The 20128-nt window shown below is 34.9% G+C and overlaps 3 protein-coding genes across 4 annotated transcripts; 2 read left to right on the forward strand and 1 right to left on the reverse strand.

The window, feature by feature from the left end:
* The first annotated feature begins 518 nt into the window (after nucleotides 1–518).
* LOC109002635 (ubiquitin-conjugating enzyme E2 7) lies at nucleotides 519–5490 on the forward strand. The gene is made up of 6 exons (XM_018980476.2): nucleotides 519–702; nucleotides 784–886; nucleotides 1634–1731; nucleotides 1827–1927; nucleotides 4278–4355; nucleotides 4951–5490. Exons 1-6 carry the CDS (start codon nucleotides 660–662, stop codon nucleotides 5026–5028), a joined length of 501 nt encoding a protein of 166 aa, XP_018836021.1. The 5' UTR covers nucleotides 519–659; the 3' UTR covers nucleotides 5029–5490.
* A 3845-nt stretch (nucleotides 5491–9335) lies between these two features.
* On the forward strand, nucleotides 9336–13746 carry LOC109002604. The gene is made up of 3 exons (XM_018980432.1): nucleotides 9336–9893; nucleotides 11715–11882; nucleotides 11986–13746. Exons 1-3 carry the CDS (start codon nucleotides 9336–9338, stop codon nucleotides 13744–13746), a joined length of 2487 nt encoding a protein of 828 aa, XP_018835977.1.
* A 3636-nt stretch (nucleotides 13747–17382) lies between these two features.
* On the reverse strand, nucleotides 17383–19155 carry LOC109002634. 2 transcript variants are annotated; one of them, XR_001998031.2, is made up of 3 exons: nucleotides 18961–19139; nucleotides 18812–18854; nucleotides 17383–17765 (listed from the first exon to the last, which is right to left on the reverse strand). XR_001998031.2 is itself a non-coding variant. In XM_018980475.2 (2 exons), the coding sequence occupies exons 1-2, from the start codon at nucleotides 19079–19081 to the stop codon at nucleotides 18808–18810; spliced, it is 168 nt and encodes a 55-aa protein (XP_018836020.1). In that variant the 5' UTR covers nucleotides 19082–19155. The 2 variants fall into 2 exon arrangements, 1 of the variants encoding a protein (XP_018836020.1); XM_018980475.2 differs by lacking the exon at nucleotides 17383–17765 and having other exon boundaries at nucleotides 18808–18854; nucleotides 18961–19155.
* Between the last annotated feature and the right edge of the window lie 973 nt (nucleotides 19156–20128).

Raw genomic sequence — 20128 nt, forward strand, 5'->3', positions numbered from 1 at the left:
TTCTTTTTAACTTCACTATACTTTTACATCCTAAATTCTGATATTAATAGGGCTGATATGGTGACTAGATATTTTCATACAGATACATAAAGACCAATGTTAGGTATAAATTTAAAATAAATAAATTTTGTATAATTTTTTTATAAAATAAATAATTTCATTAATAAAAAATAATTTTTTTATATATATTTTAAAATATAATTTATTATTTTATAAAAATTTACATAAGACTTGCTATAAAATATTTTTTGGTCACAAATCCAAATAGTAACGCATGAAGAGGTGATAGATTGCCACTCGGTCCCACTTGTAACGTGCGAGAGGACATAACCGACGGCGGTAGCTTTCCCTTAGCCGGACGTGGACCCCAGCCTGAAACGGAAAATGCACAGTAAAGCGTTAGAAGCCTATACGTGGCAAAGGGCTATTGGCCAACATACCGACTGTAACGAAACTGACTGTAGAAATCCGAATAGACTACCCACACACACACACACATAAAGCCTCAACCGCGCACGCATAGGTCATTTCGGCAGAGTCCGTAAATTCGTAATCCGAACCTTCTACTCATATCTCTCTCTCTCTCTCTCTCCCTCTCCCTCTCGACTAATAATAGGCTCTCTCGTTCCTCTTTCTCCGTCTCTGGCGCCGGCTCCCTCATGGCGTCCCAAGCTAGCCTCCTCCTTCAAAAGCAGCTCAAAGGTATAGAAATTTTATTTCTTTCATTTATTGGGGGATTAAGTATGAGCGGGGGGTATGATTTATCTTTTTTGTGCGGTGCAGATCTTTGCAAGAATCCGGTAGATGGGTTCTCGGCCGGCCTGGTCGATGAGACCAATATCTTTGAATGGAGTGTAACGATTATTGGACCTCCAGATACTCTTTAGTACGTTCTTTAAATTGTTTTCTAACCAAGAAATCTTCTTGTTTCCACTTTTGGGGATCACCGATTGGGTTTTAAGGTTGAGTTATTATGGGTGAAGTAGTAAATTTTTTGTGATATGATTGGATCAAGGGTTGCGATTGTTTCTTTGGGGAAAACTTATGTATTTATGCAATTATTGGGATTTGGTATTTGATTGCATTAGTCGGGTCTTTGGATGCCATGGATTCTTTTCTGTTTGTTGTATTGTCTAAGGGAGATAGGCTAATGCTTGAATTGACATATCTCTTCAAATTTTAACTCCAGGGAACAGAATTGAAACAGTTCTCAGCCTCTATTTTTGTTTCTGACAATTCTTTGTCGATCGGTTTGGGCCTATAATTGTTGAAAGTTGCATCTTTTGAAATTATCCTTCTGTTACGCATTGGTTCTTTTATTATTTTTATTATCTTCATTATTACCATTTGATAGTATGACTTAATGACAGAGCTCCTAACTCGAGGGATGTATCAAATGTTACCGTTTGGTCGTTTAACTTGTTTAGTTGGCTACTTTTGGCAATAAGACATACAGGGCCATGATCGGTCAAGGGTTTGGTTCCCTGGATGCTGCTTTTGAGATATTTGCCTAATGTTTGGTATCAAATAGAACAAATCGATGGGCAGTAGTCATCTTCTTCAGATTCAGCCTGGGGTTTAAAACAATGAATTGCTTTCTTATTATGATGTTTTGGGCATTATACAATTGCAGTGAGGGGGGATTTTTCAATGCCATTATGACCTTCCCATCCAACTACCCAAACAGCCCTCCGACAGTGAAGTTTACATCAGAGATATGGCATCCTAATGGTTGGTTATTTTTCTAAGTATAATCTGTTTGATATTTTTTCCATTGTTAGTGGCATGCTTTTTGAAACAGATTTTGGTTGCTGCATCAATTGCAGTTTATCCTGATGGCCGCGTATGCATATCAATTCTTCATCCTCCTGGTGAGGACCCAAATGGATATGAGCTTGCAAGTGAGCGCTGGACGCCGGTCCATACGGTATGTCATTAACACTTCAATTTTACTTTTTTTCTCTCATGTTTCCATCATATGTAGGTGAATTTGAAGTTAGAAGTCTTCACTTTCCAACTTCAGGGTCAGAAAAATGTAGGGTCAGGGAAGATTCTACTAAGTCGATATTCTGAAGTTAATGTTGAGCTTTGCCTTTTAATGAATTTTAAATTAATAAAAAAATATAATTTTGGAAAGTGGTTTAAATATGAAAAAAACTGTAAGGGGTTAAGTATGTTCTTCAATGAAGATGGGAATGCACTAGTCAAAGTCCCTTCTTTTTCCTTTTTCCTTTTCCTTTTTTGGTGGTTGGGGGGCAGGGGTTGTTTGGTTGGAGACACAAAGTATAAAGAGGAAAACTTATAATGTTAAATGCACTAGTCAAAGTCCCTTCTTTTTTCCTTTTTTCTTTTCTTTTTTTGGTGGTTGGGCTGTTGGGGGATGGGGGGTTGTTTGGTTGGAGACACAAAGTATAAAGAGGAAAAACTTATAACGTTCAATAAATTAATATAGCTATACTTAGTGTGACATATAATGTCATGCATTCCTGAGCCTTTGCCTATTCTTATGGTCAATAAAGTTTCGTTTACCGAGAAAAAAAATGTCACACCTCGGACTTGGAGGGTTAAGGTTTGTCATTGTATCAAAAATTAATAATAATAAAATGGAAACTAAATAAAATCCTCGGTAAGATGTAATCACTGTTTAATAAAATTCTTCCAAAGAAATGTAAACTAAACATTACTAAAATCCTCACAAGCTCATTGGTGCCCCCTGACACTTATTACACTACTGTCTTCTGTCCTCACCGTTGTGCTATCTTTTCCTAGTACTTGACATCTCCTCAGAACCATTTGAAAATAAGAATATAAACAGGTGAGTTCGACAAACAGGCCATACAACAACGTCAAGCAAAATCTATCGAAACTTAAACAAATTAGCACAATCTTTAAATTATAGAAATAGGCCAGCGCCCCTTAGAAATAAGACAAATCATATCAAATAATTCCATGTCAATCACTTGTGGCCCAAATGCATTAAAGACACTTAAAGGCCAAAATACATAGGGCCCAAATGTTATAAGACCCATATATCCTGTTCTATCTCTTCTGAATAATTTCAATTAAGCCAAAAGTGACACACTAGCAAAACCCAAAATGTCTCCCCCAGAACATGCAGGATAATATAGCTATGCAGAAGTCAACCTCGTCTGCATGAAAAGCTCTACACTGTTTTAACAGCAAACTGACAACCAAAGTATGCCCAATGTACTCAAACTCCAACTGCACTTAACATCCGGTAGAAACCAACCGCTAGGGTCAATGTTTTTACCTGATTGTGAAGTGCAGGTCCAGAGTTGAACTTCACTAGGCTTGGTATTGCATGGGTTATGCCTAGGAGGGTATTGGATTTATTGTCGTGTTGGAGAGAGATTAGTGGCCACCATCACATTGCAGCTGTTTGGAAGATGGTGCCCCTATGCTTAATGTGGTCCACATGGATTGAAAGAAATTATCGATGTTTTGAAAATAGGGAACGCTCTCCGGATAGTTTTAGGGCTTTTTTCTATAACACTTTGTTGCTTTGAGCTTCTTCTATTGTATGGAATGGAGTGAGTTTTAATTACTTTTATGCTACTTTCCGCAGCGTGTAGTTTGTAACTAGGCTTTTTCTTGTATACTTCATGTGTACTTGGACATTGCCTTTTTACGTGGATTAATAAAACTTCTTACTTATAAAAAAAAAAACATGTTGAAAAAAGCTTGTTGCCCGACTTCAAAGGTTTGAGGCATCCTTTCAATCTTACCTGGAAAATTATTAGATACTCCTAGAGTATGGATGACATGGTACTCCTATCCTATCACAACCTGCCATTATGCAAACATTAATTTTAATTGACATGGCATCCTATGATACGATGGGAGTACTACATGTCCGTACTCCAGGAGTACCATTGCTCCTCTTACCGTGAATGCCCTATAGTGCCAAGTTAGGCTCACCTGTGTTTGTTTCACTGAGAAAAAACTTAATGGTCCTTGTGGAATATAATTGTAGTTCCACAAAAATAGATGTTTATAAATATGCCTATTAATAAAATTTCTTTTACCTATAAAAAAATCATTTGATGCGTCTGGGGATTTTAAAAGGCTTATGAGTAACATTTCTCTTTTTATTAACTCAAAAAGTTAAGCCACTTAAAGTTTACCCTGGATTCAATAGACAGCCAAGGCTCTATTTACTGAGTCCCTACTCCCAGAAATCTATGGTTACTGCGAGTGATTGGTATTTACTATATTCTTGCATTTACAGATGTCTTTTTTTTTTTTGGTTGTTTCAGGTTGAAAGTATAGTTTTGAGTATAATATCAATGCTTTCCGGTCCTAATGACGAATCCCCTGCAAATGTTGAAGCAGCAGTGAGTGATCATTGGCTATTGAATTTTTTCTTTATATTGATAAATGAAAGAATAATGTGTAGCATGTGAATATCCAAATGTTGAAGTCAACGTATTTGTAACAGTAAATTAAGTTGACAGATTATAGGCATGGTTGCAGCATATGTAGTTATATTTTTTTGTTAGATAAATCTCTTCTATTCTTTTGGATCCATAATGTTGATAGCCTTGTGATTTATTACTTTTTGTGGAACAGCTAAAAAAAAAAAGAACATGCTAAATCTTGTCATACCTGAGTCAAAGAAGGGATTTATAGGAGTTTCATGGAAAATGGGGATAGAATCTAGTTGAGGGGACATGATTCTCTTCTGTAGATCTTACCCAATGCATAATGAATATCATTTATTGAATTAAGAATGCAATTGGGTCTCTCTCTCTCTCTCCCTCCTGGTCGATTGTTAGTAACTTGTTGCTGCTCTTTTGATCTGCATCTCCTGCACCCATTATTGGCAGAACATCATTTTGAAAGAGATACAGACAGCCAGAAGAATTTATTATAAGTGTTGTCATATTCAACCTGTGCTCTAAGATCCATGTTTGCATCTTGTATTTGCAGAAGGAATGGAGAGATAGGAGAGATGATTTCAAGAAGAAGGTCAGCAGGTGTGTAAGAAAATCACAAGAAATGTTATAATCCATCCGTCATGCCACCAATGCTGTTCTATCTGGCTTATGGGTGCCAGAGAGGTCCTAAGTTATTTTGTTGGGGGGAGGGGGCGGAACTGGTAACTGGTTCACCAATATGTCGGTCCCTGTCACATGCTGTTGAAGTTATCACACTCATTTCTTTATTTTTTTTTCTGCTCTCTCAGCATGGTCAATTGTATGAGTTGGAACATATGTGTATTCAAAATGCTTTGGTTGGTATTTGGTGACCAGCAGTCTGGGTGGGTACTTTTATGTCGTCATTTTGAGAAACTTGGGATTAATCCTAGGCATGGACTTCGATTTCTGATCAAATTTGGAGTGTGTTTTGGTTTAGTTGTGAATGTCCCCATGCAACATGGAAAAATTTGTAGACTAAGCTAACAGAAGTGAGTCGTCGGATGCCTCCTCCCTAATGTTTGAAGTATGGAATTTCTCAGTTTGATTCTTCTTTTTCCCTTTTGCCCTGATAATAATTGTTAGTTTGCAAACTGAGCAAATACTCCTCAACGTCATGGTGATTGGGTTGGAAATTTACAGGTTGAAAGGCCTCTACTCTCTCTACCTTATAAAGACATGCACGAGTTCATGAAACATAACGAATAATTTTTTTTCATGAGTAATTAATTTTATATATAATTGTGAAGCATGTAAATATTACGTAATTATTTAAAATATATATATAATTTATTGTTAAAAAAATATTTTTTTTTCAAGTGAATTTTATATTTAATTTATTTTTTTTTAAATAATTATACGACAGTTATATAATTACGATTGAAAATATATTTTATCTTTTTTTATCGAGGCAGCCACGGTCGAAGTTCGAACAATCTGAGCAATGGCTAGGTTGCACCCCAAGCAAGAAGATGCCTAGGTGGTTGTGGTGACTCAACTGCCGATGTGACCATTTTATTCTTAAAATAAATAAATAAAAATTATATTGATAAAAAAAAATAATATTTACAGTCTTAAATTGTATAAGTTTTACACATTCTTTTTAAAAATAAAATAAATAAATTTAAAATTTATATGAAAAAATTATTTTTATAATAATAAATTATTATTTTTTATACACTTTAATACTATAACTAGCCTTACTCATAAATTACGTTAGGTCTTCACGACTCTTTATGCACACAAGACAAAATCGCTATTCTTATGGGTATAGGGAAAGAGAAAATATTATAGTAAGCATATGATCATTTGACAGCGAGATTCCAACTTAATTGATCAAATTGAATAATTATTTTTTAAAATTTTTGTAATTATTTTTTTAATGAAAAATGACTTTCTACTTTCACAATTTTGAAAAAAAAAATGAAAAGATAAGTTTTATGTCGTTTTAAAAGAATCCATAAGATAGAAAATCAATAATAATTAAATCCATATATGGGTATGCTTTTTTTAGGTTTAATAATAATAATAATAATAATACTTTTACGGAAAGCTAGGGATCCATAGAGAAGCTGCAATAATAATATTAGTGACTTACATGAGTTAATGCACTCTTTCCACTACTTTTCTAGTGAGTGACCTTTCAGATTGTGAACAGCTAGAGGCTGCTTACAGTGGAATATGATAAAAAGCTGTGATCAGAGGGTTAAAAACTTATCATATCTTTGCAGCATGCGTGTTTAACATGTTCACGTACGTTGGTTGAATTCGGTCAATGTCGGGAGTCCGCCGTTTATCTTTGAATTAATTTAAATGAGCTTGCATATATACATATATATGCTTTTGCATGCAAGTCGGTGATCTAAATCCAACTATTCAGATGGCTGGCTGATCACTGATATTGATCAGGACGATATTATATATAGTTTGATCGAATAGGAAGCTGGTAAATAAGACTTTGGCTGCATGTGATGATGATCATGAATATCATGAGCTAAAACAACCAAGTTGATACGTACATATATATATATATATATATATATATTGCCATCTAAAATGCATATATGGCAGATTCAATGAAATTTGATTTATATATAGTAGAGTACTTGGTCATTTCAAATCGACTGTGTAATATTGTTTTGCTCCCACAAATCCATTGCATAAAGGCAAGCTAGACTATGTATGTAGAAGACGATCATGTAGTGTAATCATAAGTTTTTTAAATTTTAGTTGCATTACACCCATAAAAAAAGTTAAAAAAAAAAAAGAAAAAAAGAAAAGCCTTTTCTGAAATTTTGGGTTGTTGAGGCCGTGGTGGCCTCTTATCTAACAATTAGTTTCACCCTTTTTCAAAATGAGTATGCGGGACTTGCATACTAGAAGATTGAATCTGGCTTTGATGCAGTATATGTATAGTACTATTTGGATTAGAATAATACTACCTTGAGTCTCTTTTTCTATAAATATATCCTCCTACTTTACATAATATTTTCATCTAGAGAAATACTTTAGCTCCAAATAGATTATATAAAAATAATCTCACAAAATGATCATGTAGCTTTATGTGATTCTTTAAATTGTAAAATTATTTTTATTATAAAATTGATATAACAGATCACATGAAACTACGTCAATTTATAAAATTATTTTTATATAATCTCCTTATGACTATATATATAGCAGTCATTTTTCATCTATATATCGGTACTCTCTCATGCATATTCGAATATACCCATAATAAGATCCTCTATAAGTGAATTTTGAGTAGTACTACATATAATAAGCGATCATATACACAAGTCTATGCATGTCATGACCTGAATATATATTATTATTATATATAATATAGTGGCCAGACAAACTAAGGCCACGTCTTTCTTACATAGAATCCCACTATATATGGCCGTAGAACTAGGAGATTTAGTACTACGTACGTACTGAATATATTTTAATTTCGAGAAAGCCCTGTTCTTATGGTCAGCTTTTACAGAAAAAAAATGATTGTCAGTGCTTGTGCTTATGGTCCTTAATTCACTCAGATCCCCCATGGCATGATCAGCTGCTTTCAGCTTTGTTAATTGCATTAAGTACATGTAATCAAATTCGGTCATTGACGTACCCAAAGCCCCACCTGACCATTCCTTATCCTCAAGGGACATTCTAAATTAGAAGTGCAGTACTGTGACACCTATATCCATTCCTGTTTAATTAGTGGAAATCTAGAGAACCCCCACTTTTACTACTCTAGATCAATATGTATACGCAATACTTTATTACTAATAATTACTTGTTTGGAAAGTTAGTTCAAAACTGTGGCTTAAGTTTCCCTTTTCTCTTTTCTTTTTTCTATTTTCATCCCCAACTAATTTTAATTCCACTTTGGATAATGAGAAGTGCTCTTAACTTTAAAGATATTTCATAAAAATAAATTTATAAATTAATATATCATATTAAGTTATGTTAATTTGTGAATTTATTTTTATAGAATCTTTTAGAGCATTAATATTGGATTATGCATTTGCATAGGCATCTACATGTATATTTGTATAATATGACCTTAAATTAGTTAGGCTGCATATGTACATGCATGTCCAAAAATTTTCATAATTATGAACATTGTTTCTATAAATTTTAAGATGTAATGTTCATTCTCTAAATCTTATTTTATTATTTTTTTCTCTCTCCTCCCCCCTCTCTCTCTCTCTCTCCACCAACTGATAAAATTTTAGAAAAAAATTTTTAGTGAGAGTTAAATGATAGAATTTGCAATGGTGCTAATTGCAAAATATTAAAAAAAAATTAGAAAAAATTAGATATTTGACTCAAATATGCATGTATAATTTAATGTGAAATTTTTTTTTAATATTTAAAATTAATTTTTAAAAGATGTAATTTTACATATGCATATTGAGAAACCAATGTTAGCTGTGCTAAGTGACTAAACCATTTCTCTAATTAGAAATTTTTGCACTCGGCTAGCTTGTGATCATCAGCTCGATCGGCTTATAAAGTCATGTATTGATCATGTCTATATATATATATATATATATATATATATATATATATTGGCATTAATGCAGAGTACGTACTTGTCGATGAATTGGCTGGCCTTGTCAAGCTGAGCCACTGCTCTTGACTGATTGTCATCGTCATTACCCATTTTTTAGTTCCCAATAAAAATAAATAAATCCCCGGCCACCCCCCACTATATCAGCCATTAATTGGGTCCCATCATGGAGTATTCCACGTGCTCCATTAAATTGCTTAGATCTCCTTCCTCTACAAAACCCCAAGCCCCTCTGCAGTTCGTATCCTTAACAACGTTTTCATTCTCGATCGGTCTTTCTGATCAACATGTATACCAAACTATACAATAGCCTTTCGGCATTAATGCTTACCATGATTCCCCACCAATATTCCATTATTGTTAATGGAGCTGGCGCAAGGCAGCGGCGTGCGTGCCTCGCCTCCGCTTTTCGTACTGCATTCGCCTGCACTATTGTGGGCTGCACCACCCTCTACGGCCCTGCCTTCCTCCATCGCCAAATAGCCTTCCCAGCATTTTCCTACGTAACTGTAATTCTAATCATTGTCGCCGATGCAACATTAGGTGACGCATTGCGTGGCTGCTGGCTCGCGCTCTACGCCACGGTCCAGAGCCTCGGTCCAGCCATCTTCTGCCTGTGGGTGATCGGACCCGCCCGGTTGTCGAGCTTAACCACTGCTCTTGCGGTGGCGCTAGGCTCATTTGTGGTGGTCCTTCCCGAGTCCACTCACTTGGTAGCAAAGCGCATAGCGTTGGGTCAGATTGTGATTGTGTACGTGGTTGCTTTTATCAATGGGGAGCACACTCAGCCCGTCATGCATCCTGTCCATCTAGCGGCAAGTACGGCACTTGGAGTCTTGGCTTGTGTTCTGTCCTTGTTGCTTCCTTACCCACGGCTAGCCTGTTACGAGGTAAGCACCATCAATCCTATGTTTTGATGCAGACGCATGCATGTTTAGCACATTTTTAACATCATCCAGAAAAAAAAATAATATATTGGTCAAAAAAGAAAGTGATCATTTTGGAGCCAATCGCTATATATATATATATATATATATGCTGGAAATTTCTTGGTACGTGAAAATGGCGCACGTCGTGGCGCATATCTCATCATGATTCATGTGTATGCGAATATTAATGTGACATATATTGCAGTAGGGATCGAGCTAATCGTGGCCTCTTCTAGGAAAGCTCATGATCATTTCAACCCACTGTAATAAAATAATTTTAAAGAGATGTTTGGATTCAAAACTCACCTCAACCCACATCAATTCATCTCATCTCATCATTATAATTTTTTTAAATTTTCACACAAAATATAATAAACAATTCAACTTTTTCAAATTCTAAAACAACTTTTTCAAATTCTCACACTAAATATAATAAATAATTTAACTTTTATTCTATTATTCACAAACCATCTTAACTCATCTTTGATTTCAAAATAATTTTGGGTCGTATAGCACCGCTCCTTAAAACATGGGTGCACTTATTGCATCATGCACATGTGGCAGGAGAACGTACGACAGGTGATCGTACGTCTAGTACTTTATCTTGGTCTAAATCCACACGTTTGAGTGGTCAAATAATATCTATACTTATTATATAAGTGGCTATGAAACGGCCACTAAACGGAAATTCTTGTTTTCCGTTATCTCTCCGTTAACTCAACGTTAGATCACGGTAGCAGCTTTGAAAACAGTAACTTTCTTGTCTTTTGTGTGCTCTGAATTGAAATCGTAAGATCATTGTTCACGAATGTGGCCAGACTTGTAGAGCATCCTCACGTTTCTTCACTGCAGCATTACATATAGGGAGATGTTTTTCTTGGGTTGCGAGCAAACTAGCTGGCCATTAAAGCATGGTATATCTACGAGACACAGCACCACTACCAACATGGTTTTTTTTTTTTCCTTCAAGACCACCCTTATCAAGCACTTACATGAACATGCTCAAGCCTATAATGGCCAAAAAAGCAGTACGGGTCAAGAAAAAAAAAGAGAATATTTTAAGTCAATTAATTGTTTTACAAATACTTCTTTTTTAGCAATATTTTAAGGTAATTAGACTTTTAACTTCTTCATTACCAATATATATAATGACTAAATTATCAATTAATACGGATAATATGATTTCATAAAAATCTATCCAATAAAAAAACTCATGCAATATCTAGAAATACATAAATAATTAGTTAGTTATTAGCATAATTCTAAAATTATGAAATGTATGTTATAATAAGTATTGTTATTGTTATTGCTAAAAAATGTAAAATATATACTAAAAAATATAACAAGCTGGTCCTTGCTTATAATTTTTATTTGCCACTTGCTTTGAAGAACAAATAAATTTTAGTAAATATTTTATTTAAGAATTCTCATATGTGATGATATTTTTTGATTTGATAATTATTTTGTTATATTCGTTTCATTTTTATTTAAAGTATAGATAATTTGATTGCTTGTATTGTTCAGTGTAGAAATCAATGAAATTATTTATTGATTGTTTATTGAAATTAAAATTGTTTATTGATTAAAATTTATATTTTTTTTAAGAATTACATTATTTTTTAAAATTAACCATTTCAGTAAACTAGGCAAACGTGCTTAGCACGTTTCTCCTGCACTAGTATATTTATATATATTTACAGACACAATGAATAATAGCTATTAATATATGATAGATCAACATTTATCATGTAACTTATCGTATCTTTTCTTATGATATTGCAGGTGAAACAGAACTGCAAGCTACTCTCTGAGAATGCTTCAGAGAGGCTAAAGCTCTTTGTGAGAGCATTCTGTGCCGAGAACAGCACGTCCGCTCTTGCATCAATCTCTCAAGCTAAGTCCTTAGATGGGACAGGAACCAAACTTCTTTCAAGTATCAAAAGGCACCAGGTAATGATAAACTTTAGCATTATTATTTTTCCTAATGTTTAAATTAACATATCCCCGAGGGTTGGCTAATTAATCTTCCCTTGTTCGATCTTCATTATAACAGGGAAGCATGCAGTGGGAGGGACTTTCAGTCAAAGGTTTTGAACTCGGATGGCACATGATCAAGGCAGGAGACAGATTGCAAGATTTAGAGATACCTTTCAAAGGGATGGAAATGGCTTTAACAAGTATTTCGTCATATCCAGTTGAAATATTGCTGGATAGAGAGCTCAAAGATCATGGTTTGCTTCGACTAGAGGAAATCTTGAGTCTACTTATAAAACAAGGCGAGTGCTTTTTGCCCTACAGTCATCCACTAACCGTTCCCGAGTCCAGTGCAGAAGAGATAATGAAATCGCTTCAAACCCTTCAAACCATTCCAACAGCCCAAGAAGATTTACCCCCATATTTCTTCATATTCTGCATGAAATTCCTTCATAGCAAATTGTTGACTAAACCATCTGATTCCAAAAGAAACAACCCAGTTCAGAAAAATGAAAATTCTACTGATCCATGTCAAATAAATGTGTTCTCCTTAAAAGGGGTTTGGAACAATTGGCCCATGAAGGTAAGCAGAGAAAGGTTATTGGCAGCATTTAAATGTTCACTTTCTCTGGGCCTTGCAGTGCTATTTGGGTTGCTGTATAGCAAGGGGAATGGATACTGGTCAGGACTCCCTGTGGCGATCAGTCTGGCATCAGCCAGGGAGGCAATATTCATAGTTGCCAACGTTAAAGCACAGGGGACGGTCTTAGGAACCGTGTATGGAGTATTGGTTTGTTCTGTTTTTGGAAGGTTCTTGTCATTAAGATTCTTATCTCTTCTTCCATGGTTCGTGTTCGCGAGCTTTCTACAGCGTAGCCAAATGTATGGGCAGGCGGGAGGAATTTCTGCAGTTATTGGAGCAGTAATGATACTGGGAAGGAAAAATTATGGTCCTCCAAGTCAATTTGCGATAGCAAGAATTACCGAAACATTCATTGGATTGTCCTGTTCAATAATGGTTGAACTTATCTTGCAGCGCACTAGAGCTTCAACCCTAGCAAAAGCTCAACTCTCAAAAAGCCTCGGGTTATTGCACGAGTGTGTCACCTCAGTAAGCATTATTAATGAAGACAGCAAATCCAAATTGGAAAGGAATCAGAAGAGGCTGAAAATCCAAGTAAGCGAGCTAGGGAAGGTCATTACAGAAGCTGAGGTGGAACCCAATTTCTGGTTTTTACCTTTCCATAGTGCTAGCTATAGTAAGATATTAAATTCCTTGTCAAAAATGGAGGACCTCTTGCTTTTTAGTGCTCATGCAATTAGTTTCCTTCAAGAAGATCAATCACAAGGAGTGCTTGATCAGGATTCATGGAAGGAATTTGTCGACAAGCTAGAAGATGACCTTAAACTCATCAAGGAAATCATTGGCTCGTCAATAAAATGTTTTGAACAATTCATTTTGATGAAATCGCTGACATTACTTGAAAAGGAGCTAGCACAGAATAAGGTTTCTTGTGATCTTGAGCTGGGAAAATCACGAAACCCAAACATTATTTTGGATTCCAGTTTACATGAACATGAGATAGAGAAGATAATAGATTCATATCTCCAACATTCGAAAGAACTTGACAAAATATTACATATTGAAAGTGATCAGTACGAGCTGCTTAAGTGCCATAAGGTTCTAAGCTTGACTGCCCTAGGGTTTTGCATCAGTAGTTTAGTGAGAGAAACGGCTGAGATGGAAAAGAAAATCATAGAACTTGTTCGGTGGGAGAATCCTTCAAGCCACATCGATATGTATGAATTATCATGTAAGCTACGTTCTTTATACAAATAAATCACAGTACTGCATGTAACAATTCGCATTAATATATTTTATTAGAACACCCCAAGGCTGTCAAATCGTTTTCGGATCATGTGCATATCGTGAACATTTCACCATATAAGTCAACCTAAACCTGACATGCTAAGCTAAACATATCAAAACGTTCAAACCCTATTTCCTTGTATGGTGGGTGTAAATCAAGCCTTCGCTGGGAATCGGACGTGTGAGAATGCTTGATTTACACCCACCAATAAACGTATAACACATACGGGTTTTAGTCAAAAGATAAATGGAGCTGCAATTCTCCCATGTACCTCCTCTTCCTCCAATCTCTTTTCTCCTCTCTCTCTCTCTCTCTCTCTCTTTGGGTTTGAAGCTTTTCCCCTGAAACTAACACCAGAGAAAATGGTTTGAGAAAGTGGCTCTCATTGATGAAAAATCTCACCAAAGGATCAAAACAACGTCGAATGACATAAGATGGGTTTTCTTTGCCAGCTCTTAACATTCATTCTTTTTTTTTTTTTTTGGCAACGTGTTGAAAAGAAGGGGAGAAATGGGAGGAGGGAGAGGGGGGATGCGAGCAAAGCCTTGCAAGGTGTTCGAAATTGAAGTAATAATGAACTAAAAATCTTGTTCGCTCAGCATCAGGTGTTCGCAACTTCACAATTTCACTCTCTTCATTATAATGGGTATCTCAACAAAATCTAACAACGTTATCAGGCAATTGAGAATAAAAAGTACCAAGAGGAGTGTCAATATTCTGACTAAAATTGTTACTAAAAATAGTATTAAAAAAATTATATATTTTAATAATATTGTATTTAATTTTTAATTTTAATCTCAATTTATCTATAAAAATAAATCAGACGTAAATTTTACTCTAGAGACTGGGCATTGATCCCTTACGATTAGATCTAATCGTAAGGGATCAATGCCCAATCACTAATTAACGTAGAATATATATGATTCTCTTAATCTCAAGTATTCTTTATTATAAAATGTACGTAGATAGTATTTTAAATTTAGTGATCATCATCACTTCTCAACATAATATAAAATGAACAAATGATATTCAAATTTTACACTAAATTAAATATGATCTACTGTCCATTTTATTCTATTTTATAAATGGAGGGATAAATTCTTTCCTAGAATCATAATATCAAAATATATTAGTGGGCCGCGAGCAATTTTAGTCCACGTGGCAGCACCCCAGCCAGATTTGTAAAAGCCTATAAAGATAGGAAAAGTTTTATTCAGCACTACACTGTACATTCGTTGAGAAAAAAAAATTAAAAAAAAAAATTCTAAGTCAACATGTGTGTAGTATAGAGCTAGTAAGTAAAAGAACTCATGATATTTTATACATGACAACTTCAACTAGCTAGGCTAGTTTAGCCGTCATCTCGCTACAAAAAAAAAATAAATAAATAATATTTAAGATGAATTATTTATGATAAAAATTATAATTTATGATGATAATAAATTTATTTTAAAATAAAATAATAATTTTTATAAAAAATAAGTTACAGCAAATAAACAATTTTCTTAAACTAATCAGTTCCGCGATTCCCAATTTCACACATAGAATCATGATTCCCATATATAATTTGTAGTAGCTAGCTTTGTATGCGACGTCGACATTGATAATAAACGCGACCTGCCAAAGCGTCTCAATATTCTTATATATATATATTTTCTTGTTGGAGAAGATCGAACTGTTTTTATAAGTTAATCAACAAATTGACGTGATTTTATAAGATCCGTTAGATCTATTTAACAATAAAAATAACTTTATAATATGACGTATAACATCAAGAAAAATTCTAAACATAAACCTCACTCTGCACACCCATTTAAAAACATGTTATTTTATTTTTATGTAAAGTAATATTAAACTACGTCGATTTATAAATTTACTTTTATATAATCTCTTTGTAACTAAATTCTTTCTCACAAGTGTATACGAAGTTTTGTCTCGGGCCTTCTGACCATTTTGTAAGTACGTACATGCAATGTTCTTTCCACGTGTAGACTACGTACACGAGACATGTCAATATTCTAGTACTAGCCTTAACGCAAAGGGTCATCGAGGATCGTTTGCTTCATTTGTAGCAAGAGTGTGTGCATTGATCAGGCCGTGGTCCACGAAAATCACCTCTCCCTTGGAGAGGTGAGGATGGGGATCTTGGAGGGACGAGTCGGAATCTGGACATTGTAAAATAGGGCGACGCACGAGACTCGAGCGCCCATGTGTTAGAGCATGGGCCTCATGTGTGATGCGCCAAGAGTACTGGCTATTTGGCAGTCTTCTCACGTACAATAGATTGGGAGTCGGGAAGGACCAATGGAGGGGCACATGGTTGAAATGGATGGGATATAGCTTTTATAACTTTTCATGAAGAAGAAGAAGAAACAAAGATCACCGTATTTTTGTCATGAAGAAGATGCAAGGCTTATGGCCATAATAATAATACATTTGCCATGGTAGCTTATTTTGGATACTAGTTTACCTTACAAAATGTGGCACTTAGATCTCTCTATCCCAAAAATTCGATCAAAGAAGAAACAAAGATCACCCAAAATTGAAGAAAAATCATTATTTTGTTTTTGTTTAACGACCACTTCACCATTCACCCCGATCGTAAGATTCAAAAAATCATTATTAGAATGCTGGTCTTTATCCTAAATTTTGTCATTACATTGACTGATATGACACATTTTAAATGACTGTCAATTTATATGTTAGACATGAAATCACCCTAAATATAACATATTAGCAAAGATGACAAAATTGGAGAGGAAGACTAGCATTGCTCTAATTAACCTCTTCCTAACAATCAAGGGGATAACAAGGTTATTAACCATCAAAGAATTCGGTGATTCATTGACCCCTGCATGCAGTCCAATCTTAACGACAAACCTGCTGCACCGATCTTTGAACAGAATGCATTTTTAAATAAAACATGAGGTCCATATCAAAAAATCTAGTACTGGAGGTAATTCAACCAAAGGACAAGAATTAAGCTTGGTTGGTAAAGCATGTTTGAAGAGAGCCCGCTTAAAACTCACCCATTGTATTAAAGTAGACTTTATAGCTATATACAGTATGGCCTATATGCATGGCCAAAACAAAACATGTGGCATTATTCCTCCAAGTTCCACAGGTGTTCAAGCATACCTGTTCTGAACTGCTTTGCATGCACATCCACTCAACTTAGTGCACGATATTCCATTCTCCACAAGGAATGTACTGGAGACAGAAAAAGAATCAACATAATAGAGGAGAGGTGTCCCTTTTGTTGGCTTGGTGATTTGTTGCTCAGTTTTCTAACCCTAAGAACAGTGGTTTGGGGTCTGCATTAAAAACAAAAGGGTGGGGGTGGAGGGTGATCAACATTTTCCTCATTGTTACTCTTTCTTACTCCTTTTCTTCTTACTCTTTTTATTCATTTTAGCAGGAAGCTCAACATCTTCCCATATGTTGATGATAATAAAGAAAGCGTTAAGAAGCATCTATGCAAGTGGTAAATCAACAAACCAGGCACAACAGGATGATCGCAAGAAGATCGCTAAATGAGAGGATTCTGTCAGCACAAATCTATATGCTCTATAGAAATGCTAGGATGCTGCGACTCAAACCACAAATAAATTAACATCGATTATATATATATATATTCCCAAATGAGACAACTACAAATAGATTCTGCAGTTTTGACCCAAGCCAAACGGCCAAGTGAATCCAAATGAAATTTACCTCACAAAAAAACATATATATATGAAGCCACTCGAGTTTAATTTGACGTAAACAATAGTCAGTTCAAGTGCAAAGGGTGCATGACCATAGACCAATCAACAGGAGTCGTTCACTATTATTCATGCCAAAAACAACAGCTGATGAGAAAATAAAATTAGAGTATCCCGAACATCTCTAATCTGTTATTTAAACCCATGGAAACGAAAGCAAGAAAAACACCCTTCTCACAATATGACTGTCCTTCCTAGCAGCTGCGCTGTCATTCGTAGGTCACCTAAAGAATTTAGGAAAATTTTGAATCACGTTATTTACCATAATAATTGGGAATATTTCCAATCAATGCCCTTACACTGAACATTTAAAAAAAAATGCCATAAATAAATAATCCTACTTGACAACTATGACCCGATCCAATCGCATTAACGATAAGAATTATGTTGACAAAGAAAATAGATGACAAAGTGATTATTAAAAAGTATGGATCCCAAATTATACATGCCACTAGATCCCACATCAAGCTTTATGCCACTCAGACAGTTAATTATTCAGAGCTAATTATCTCAGAAAAGAGTTGTGCCATTGATCATGTTATTCAAAAAGAAACTCGTCATACCATCATAATAGCTGCGGATTGAAGTGGAGAGTTCAACATGAATAATCATTGAATCAATTTCCAACAATAGTCGACATTATTGTATACAAGCAAAAGACACAACTAAATGACATAAGTAGCAACATTTATAATTCAATCACTTGATGTCACCTGCATGTTTCCTATTTCAATCACTTGATGAATATGCGTAATGTTAAAACATAGCAAGCTGTAATGAGAGAGAGGGGAAGAAGCCAATGTGGGTGTCTGGCAACCATGGTTAATAATTGGTATGATTGGAAAATTAAAAACATCTCTTCTAGGGTAAGCCAGAATGAGCAACATAGAAAGTATTGATCAAATACTATGCTAAGATGTTCTCCTATGATAAGGTTCCTAAAATTTTTGTTTGATAACAAATATGTTTTACAAATTGGGAAACTATAACCCACTACTGCGTGGTTTTAATTTTCCAATTTCAATCTGTGTAGATGAAGATCATTATAATCAAACCTAATCTAAGCCTAAAACTCACTTGTAAGCAATATAAATTGAGCTACATGGCTAGTTCAATTTGTGTATATGAAGATCTTGGATTTCCAATACGTCATTTCAGTTTCAAATCATCACTGAGATTAGGTTTTCAAAATTAATGGGCAAAACAAACAGAAGCAAACAAACACGAGGATAGAAGATGGCATCTAGGGTTTGGTGATTAGAAAGGTTACCTCTTGTGCCTCTGAACGAAGGCAGAGTTCTTCGCATCTTCCTCTGCGGGTTATTAAATAAAAAATAAAAAATAAAAAAATCAAATCAGTGATTTAAAATAGGGAATGAGAAAAATGGAGGCGGAGAAAGATTGAGAGGAGGCTAGTACCAGTGAGACCAAGAGACAACTTGGTGATGATGGCTCCAGTAATGGCGAAACCCACCAGGAAAGGCCAGTTCCGATTCCACTCTCTCTTGAAGAACACCGGCCACGGATCGAACTTCGGCATCTTCTCTTCGCTCTCTCTTTCTCAAATTCTACTCTCTCTCTCTCTCTCTCTCCCTCTCTCTCCCCAGTGGTTGGCTATTTGTAGTCACGGTCCTGAGTAGAGCCCATGGGCGGAAAGCTCCTGCGAGCCGCATGAGACCGTCGGATTTGGCAAACAAATGAAATCCAGCGGTCATGACGGTCTGCTTTTAGTGGGCCTTAATTTCCCATTGCCCAAGCCATGACCCAGGGTTTAAGTGGCTACTTAAAGCAATCTCGAATTCGTTCTTAGCCCAATTCAATAGTGAAAGACTTTATTTTTAGACTTCGAGTTTCATGCCATTGGACTTTGGCCCAATGTCACGACTCAAATCTTGAGGATCAAATCCGAGAGTCCAGTCCTTCCTTTAGTTGTTTTCATGCAAGTTTTCTTTTCGACAAATGTTTTAGCCACAAGAAAATTTCATATATATAAACCCATAAATTAATGTGAGTTGATCTAATACGTTTGATTGTAAAATTATTTTATTATAAAATAAATTTAACATATCATATGAAATTATATCTATTTATAAGTTTACTTTTGTAATATCTTTTTGTGACTGTAATATTTTTTTTATTTTTTTTTTTAATTTTTCTAAGTAATTTGAGCCTAGTAGAAGAATTCCTCCTTGGGACAGAAGACATTTCTCATAATTGATTGATTATTTTTCAGTAATTCAATTTGTAATTTGACAGTCTTGGATCATGGATGAGCCAAATGAACTTGTGTCATTGCTGAATATACAATGTCACCTTTTTTTTTAGCATGAGTTTGCAGTAATTATAGAATATATAATATTGAGGATCGAAAATATAAGTTGATTAAATTATCTTGGTTCCCAAGAAGTCTCTGGTTAAGATGTAGAAAATGCTAGTATGCCACATGAGTTTGCCTCCTCACTTTGATCGCTCATATATTTAAAATTTTTTTAAATTTTTTTACTTAATAATTAAAGAAGCAGCTTTTAGTATATTGATGTATTTTTTTTCTTATTTTTAAAGATATTTAAATATATTAAAAAATATG

This window comes from Juglans regia, chromosome 5, assembly GCF_001411555.2.
Source record: "Juglans regia cultivar Chandler chromosome 5, Walnut 2.0, whole genome shotgun sequence".
NCBI lineage: Eukaryota > Viridiplantae > Streptophyta > Magnoliopsida > Fagales > Juglandaceae > Juglans > Juglans regia.

What these genes read in the sequence shown, in the direction of transcription:
- LOC109002634 (XM_018980475.2), bottom strand. Translation starts at nt 19,081, where the DNA reads ATGCCGAAGTTCGATCCGTGGCCGGTGTTCTTCAAGAGAGAGTGGAAT. An exon ending in GTTGTCTCTTGGTCTCACTG is followed by an intron (nt 18,855 to 18,960) that starts GTACTAGCCTCC and finishes AATAACCCGCAG; the next exon opens with AGGAAGATGCGAAGAACTCT.
- LOC109002635 (XM_018980476.2), top strand. Translation starts at nt 660, where the DNA reads ATGGCGTCCCAAGCTAGCCTCCTCCTTCAAAAGCAGCTCAAAG. An exon ending in AGAGATATGGCATCCTAATG is followed by an intron (nt 1,732 to 1,826) that starts GTTGGTTATTTT and finishes CATCAATTGCAG; the next exon opens with TTTATCCTGATGGCCGCGTA. An exon ending in GCTGGACGCCGGTCCATACG is followed by an intron (nt 1,928 to 4,277) that starts GTATGTCATTAA and finishes TGGTTGTTTCAG; the next exon opens with GTTGAAAGTATAGTTTTGAG.
- LOC109002604 (XM_018980432.1), top strand. Translation starts at nt 9,336, where the DNA reads ATGATTCCCCACCAATATTCCATTATTGTTAATGGAGCTGGCGCAAGG. An exon ending in CACGGCTAGCCTGTTACGAG is followed by an intron (nt 9,894 to 11,714) that starts GTAAGCACCATC and finishes ATGATATTGCAG; the next exon opens with GTGAAACAGAACTGCAAGCT. An exon ending in CAAGTATCAAAAGGCACCAG is followed by an intron (nt 11,883 to 11,985) that starts GTAATGATAAAC and finishes TCATTATAACAG; the next exon opens with GGAAGCATGCAGTGGGAGGG.